This window comes from Phocoena phocoena, chromosome X (genome assembly GCF_963924675.1).
Source record: "Phocoena phocoena chromosome X, mPhoPho1.1, whole genome shotgun sequence".
NCBI lineage: Eukaryota > Metazoa > Chordata > Mammalia > Artiodactyla > Phocoenidae > Phocoena > Phocoena phocoena.
In genome coordinates this window covers 84,851,638-84,857,637 of record NC_089240.1, presented here as the reverse complement: position 1 = coordinate 84,857,637, position 6,000 = coordinate 84,851,638, and the positions used below count along the sequence as shown (strand labels likewise).

The 6,000-nt window shown below is 37.7% G+C and overlaps 1 protein-coding gene across 1 annotated transcript in view; it reads left to right on the top strand.

Moving 5' to 3' along the window:
* Positions 1-254: 254 nt before the first annotated feature.
* SYTL4 (synaptotagmin like 4) overlaps positions 255-6,000 on the top strand; it is a 43,074-nt gene continuing 37,328 nt past the window's right edge. The window contains exons 1-4 of the mRNA XM_065900604.1: positions 255-364; positions 617-832; positions 974-1,083; positions 1,314-1,416. Of these exons, the coding sequence (XP_065756676.1) occupies positions 255-364; positions 617-832; positions 974-1,083; positions 1,314-1,416 (539 nt within the window). The remainder of the gene's footprint in view (positions 365-616; positions 833-973; positions 1,084-1,313; positions 1,417-6,000) is intronic.

Genomic DNA, 6,000 nt, shown 5'->3' with positions numbered 1-6,000 from the left:
TCAAAGCCTCTTCATTTTCAGGATAGGATTCACCTGGGAGTAGGAATGGTAAATTGGTCACATACTTCTATGTTATCTCTAGCCTGGCTCAAGGGGGAGGTAGCCCACCGAAAGGCTCTAGGGCTGTGGGCCTCTTCTGGAGTAAATTACCTGTGCGAAATTAGTTCTTATCTTATTTCAGGCAACTCTGGGGTAGCTCTCCTGGACTGGTAGCTTTGAAGAAAGAAGAGTAGAAGGAAAAACTAGAATAAGTCATGTCGGAGATACTTGACCTCTCTTTTCTGTCTGAGGTGGAAAGGGATTTGATCCTCAGTGTTCTACAACGAGATGAGGAGCTCCGAAAAGCAGATGAGAAAAGGATTAGGTAAGAGTCCCAGAAAAATCATGGGCTCCCAGGCCTTTAACCAATGATACCTGGACTTTTCCTTATACTTCTCATCTGACTGACTTTCAGAGGAACTTGTGTATGAGGTTTACAACTCCTCTGTGGGTCAGGTTGGGTTCTGAGGTTGCTTCCACAGAACCAAATAGTCTTACTGTCTCTACCCCTCAACCCCTCTCCATCCAGCCTATGCAGATTTCAAATCACTTGTGTTTCTCTTTTGGGTCTTGGCAGACGACTGAAGAATGAGTTACTGGAGATAAAAAGGAAAGGGGCCAAAAGGGGCAGCCAACACTATAGTGATCGGACCTGTGCCCGGTGCCAGGAGAGCCTGGGCCGTTTGACTCCCAAGACCAACACTTGTCGGGGTTGTAATCACCTGGTGTGTCGGGACTGCCGTATCCAGGAAAGCAATGGTATTTGGAGATGCAAGGTGTGCGCCAAGGAAATGTGAGTGTTAACTTATGGCTGAGTAGAGAGAAGAAATGGGGCCCCAGTTGTGGTTAGAATTTTTCCCCTCATCCTTTGTTGGTTGAATGTCAAGGGCATTTTTTTAAAATCCATATGTCATTTTCTTTTATTCTTTTGCAGAGAGCTGAAGAAAGCAACTGGAGACTGGTTTTATGACCAGAAAGTGAATCGCTTTGCTTACCGCACCGGCAGTGAGATAATCAGGATGTCCCTGCGCCACAAACCTGCAGGTACCGGACCTGTCGGGAAATGGTTCCTTGAGGTGCTTGACCCTCTGCTGTGGGTGATAGACCCTCTGCTGTGGAATCTTAGTGTATTCTTATTGGTGGTGTCTTCACTTCATGAGCTCAGCCTGTTTGTAGGGAACATGAAGATAGTGTTGATCCTTTCTGCAAGCATGCTGTGTTTCCCTTGCCCCCCTCATCACCACCCCTCTGCCATGCTTTTGTTTGTCTTGAAGTGAATAAAAGAGATACAGTGGGACAGTCCCTCCTTCATCAGTCACAGATGGGCAATATCTGGCCAGGAAGAAAGATCATTCAGGAGCAACAGAAGGAACCCAGGTAAGAACCAGCAATCATTTAAAGAACTGCTACACATTCCTTTAATTCTTTTATTTTTTTTACTTCTATTTGTAAAATAATAGATGCTCATTGTAGGCAACTTTGGAAAGTACAGAAAAGAATAAAGAAGGAAGAAAAAAAAACTTCCTAATCCTGCAACCCACATATAAACATTAACATTTTGGTATATTTACTTTGTGCTTTATAAGAACAATTTGAAGACAAATACAGATAACACATACTCATTATTAAACATTTAACCAGTATAGGAAACAATAAAGAAATCAACAAATCACCCAAATTCTTACTACCCCAGTATTCATATTATGTGAAAATTATTTCAGATATCTTTTGTGCATATATGTAGATAGAGGGATGGGTGGATAGATAGACTGAAAAGCCTTTATAATATTGGGTCATAATATATTAAATTAAAAGCTTTGTTTAATTTTACTTGAACTTGACAGAATAAAACACTGAAATAAAATACAGGAATTGCTAATCTTCAGACGAATGTTTCTTTACCATAAAAGATATTAGTCATTAATATCCATTTAAGCTTAAGAAAAAATATGAAAACCATTGAGCAGTTAGTCATTTTTTTGTAGCGTCTTTTTGGTAACAGCCTTATCAAGCTATAATTCATACACCATATAATTCACCTATTAATAGTGTACAATGCAATGGTTTTTAGTATATACACAGAACGGTGCAACCATCACCTCAATTGATTTTAGAACTTTTTGTCACATTAAAAAGAAACCCTATACCCTTTAGCTATCAGTGACTCCCCAACCTCCATATCTTTCCCATCCCTAAACAGTCACTGATCTACTTTTAATTTCTATATATTTGCCTATTTTGGACATTTTATTTAAATAGAATCATACAATATGTGGTCCTTTGTGACTGTCTTGTCTCACTTAACATAATGTTTTCAGGGTTCATCCATGTTGAAGCATGTATCAGTACTTCATTTCTTTTTATTGCCAAATAATATTCCATTATATGTATATACCCCCATTTGTTTATCCATTCATCTGTTGACGGACATTTGGATTGTTTCCACTTTTTAGACTAATGCTATTATGAACATTTGTATTGAGTTTTTGTGTGGACATATGTTTTCATTTCTCTTAGAAAGATACCTAGGTGTGGAGTTGCTGGGTCAAATGATCATTTAGTCATTTTGTAAATCTACCTTTTTCAATATTAAACATTATCAGTGGACTCTACTATGAAGAAGGAGGAGGAGATTAGCTTGCTTACACTTCCTCCTAACACTTTCCCCTACTCCCACTTTTTATTAATCAAGTTATTTTTACTTTGTCAGGGCTTACAACATTTACATTCTGTTATGCAATTATAAACCATCTGCTTGTTTTATCTGTTTGTTTAGTTTTAGTTCATATTTAAAAGGATCTTATGCTTACAACCAGGCTTTGGCCCGTGGTTCATCTATATTTCTGAATCCTTTACTTTGACTTCTTTTTATTTTTATTTATTTATTTATTTTTGCCATACACGGGCCTCTCACTGTTGTGGCCTCTCCCGTTGCGGAGCACAGGCTCCGGATGCGCAGGCTCAGCAGCCATGGCTCACGGGCCTAGCCGCTCCGCGGCATGTGGGATCTTCCTGGACCGGGGCATGAACCCGTGTCCCCTGCATCGGCAGGTGGACTCTCAACCACTGCGCCACCAGGGAAGCCCTGACTTATTTCTTGATTGTCAGGATTTTATCACTGAGAAGTTCCTTCAAGAATAGCTTGTGGGTGCTATATTCATTTCACTCTTTCATGTTAAGAATGTCTGCCTAGTCCCTTTATGAATTTGAATGATATCTTGGCTGGATATTATATTCTTGGGTTACACTTTCTTTCCCTTAGAATATTGTAGACATTACTCCATTGTCTTCTGCCACTGAATGTAACTGAAGGAGTCTTAGGCCAGCTAGCCTTTTCTTTTTCTCCCTTGTAGGTAACACACTGTGTGTGTGTGTGTGTGTGTGTGTGTGTGTGTGTGTGTGTGTGTGGTGTGTGTGCGTGCACACATACATGCACGCACACTTGTGTCTGAATATGCTTGAAAATTTCCTTTTATTTTTCTTGAAGTTTAGTAACTTAACAAGGATAGATCTCAATGGTGATCATCCTGTTTCATTTTTCCCTAATACACAGTGTACCCTTGATGAATTCTTTCTTCATTGATGGAAAATTTTTCTGCATTGTATCCTGTGAACTCTTTCTATTTCACTAGTTAAGCTCTCCACTTCACGGACATTGGATTTCTTCATCTTCCATTTCTGTCCTTTTACTGTCAAATGCAAAAGAAAAATAGAAAGGTGAAAGCAATTAATCATAATAGCCCATCCCTTTCTTCTGTGCTATTACTTTGATTTTCAGCCATTTTCTTTTTTCCATTTCCTCCCTTCTTCCCTCCCCCCTTTCTTTTTGCTGTATCTAATTTACTGATTTGAATGAATGATCTTGTTTACATTTTAATTTATTCTTTGCTCTCAGTTTCCCTTTTTCTCTAATTTTGTTGTTTCATCATCTTGTATTGAGCTCTTGTGCCTTATCAAATCTATATTCTTATTAAGTTCCTGTGTAAGTCTAAAGCATTCACAAAACTACTTATTTTCCTATGATTATATTCTTCTCCACAATTCGTTCTTTGTTCATCATGCAAGTTCTTTCTATTTCTCCACACCCCATGTCATATTTATGTATCTTCTAGACCACTTCTTTTCATTCTACTCATGTTTAATATGGGAGGTTCTGTCTGTATTTTTTGTTTGCTCTGATATAGTGTGTGAATTCTTCTTGACAGGCTTTTCATCTCAACTTGACACAATTTATCTCTTCTCCACACTCAATTATACTTTAGTTTAAGGATAGAAGTTACTTTCTACAAAATACGTGTACTCCAAAAACTATAAGACGCTGATGAAAGAAATTAAAGACCACACAAACATACTATGTTCTTCAATTGGAAGAATCAATATTGTTAAAATAACCATACTACCCAAGGCAATCTACAGATTCAATGCAGTCCCTATCAAATTACCAACGGTATTTTTCATAGAACTGGAACAAGAAATTTTAAAATTTGTATGGAAACACAAAAGACCCTGAGTAGCCAAAACAATCTTGAGAAAGATGAATGGAGCTGGAGGAATCAAGTGCCCTGACTTCAGACTATACTACACAGCTACAGTAATCAAAATAGTATGATACCAGCACACAAACAGACACATAGATCAGTGGAACAGGATAGAAAGCCCAGAAATAAACCCACACGCTTATGGTCAATTAATCTATGACAAAAGAGTCAAGAATATACAATGGAGAAAAGACAGTCTCTTCAGTCAGTGGTGTGGGGAAAACTGGACAGTTACATGTAAAAGAGTGAAATTAGAACATTCTCTAACACCATATACAAAAATAAACTCAAAATGGATTAAAGACCTAACCATAAGACCAGATACTATAAAACTCCTAGAGGAAGACATAGGCAGGACACTCTTTAATGTAAATTGCAGCAGTATTTTTTTGGACCTGTCTCCTAGAGTAATGGAAACAAAAGCAAAAATAAACAGATGGGACCTACTTAAACTTGAAAGCTTTTGCACAGCAAAGGAAATCATAAACAAAATGAAAAGACAACCTACAAAATGGGAGAAAATATTTGCAAATGATGTGACTGACAAGGGATTAATTTCCGAACTAAACAAACAGCTCATACAACTCAATATCAAAAAACCAAACAACCCAAACAAAAAATGGGCAGAAGACTTTTAATAGACATTTCTCCAAAGAAGACATGCAGATGGCCAACAGGCACATGAAAAGATGCTCAGCATTGCTAATTACTAGAAAAAAACAAATCAAAATGATAATACGGTACCACCTCACACTGGTCAGAATGGCCATCATCAAAAAGTCTACAAATGATAAATGCTGGAGAGGGTGTGGACCAAAGAGAACCCTCCTACGCTGTTGGTGGGAACGTAAATTGGTGCAGCCACTATGCAAAATAGTATGGAGGTTCCTTAAAAAACTAAAAATGGAGTTGCCATATGATCCAACAATCCCACTCCTGGGCATATATATAGAAAAGACAAAAACTCTAATTCGAAAAGATACATGCACCCCGAGGTTCATAGCAGCACTATAGTCAAGACATGGAAGCAATTTAAGTGTCCATCAACAGATGAATGGACAAAGAAGATGTGGTACATATATACAATGGAATACTACTCAGCCATAAAAAGAAAGAGAATGCCATTTGGAGCAACATGGATGGACTTAAAGATTATCATACTAAGTGAAGTAAGTCAGACAGAGAAAGACAAATACCATATGATATCACTTATATGTGGAATCTAGAATATGATACAAATAAACTTATTTACAAAACAGAAATAGACTTACAGACATAGAAAACAGATTTATGGTTACCAAAGGGGAAAGGAGTAGGGAGGGATAAACTGGGAATTTGGGATTAGCAGATATACACTACTATATATAAAACAGATAAACAACAAGGACCTACTGTATAGCACAGGGAACTATATTCAATATCT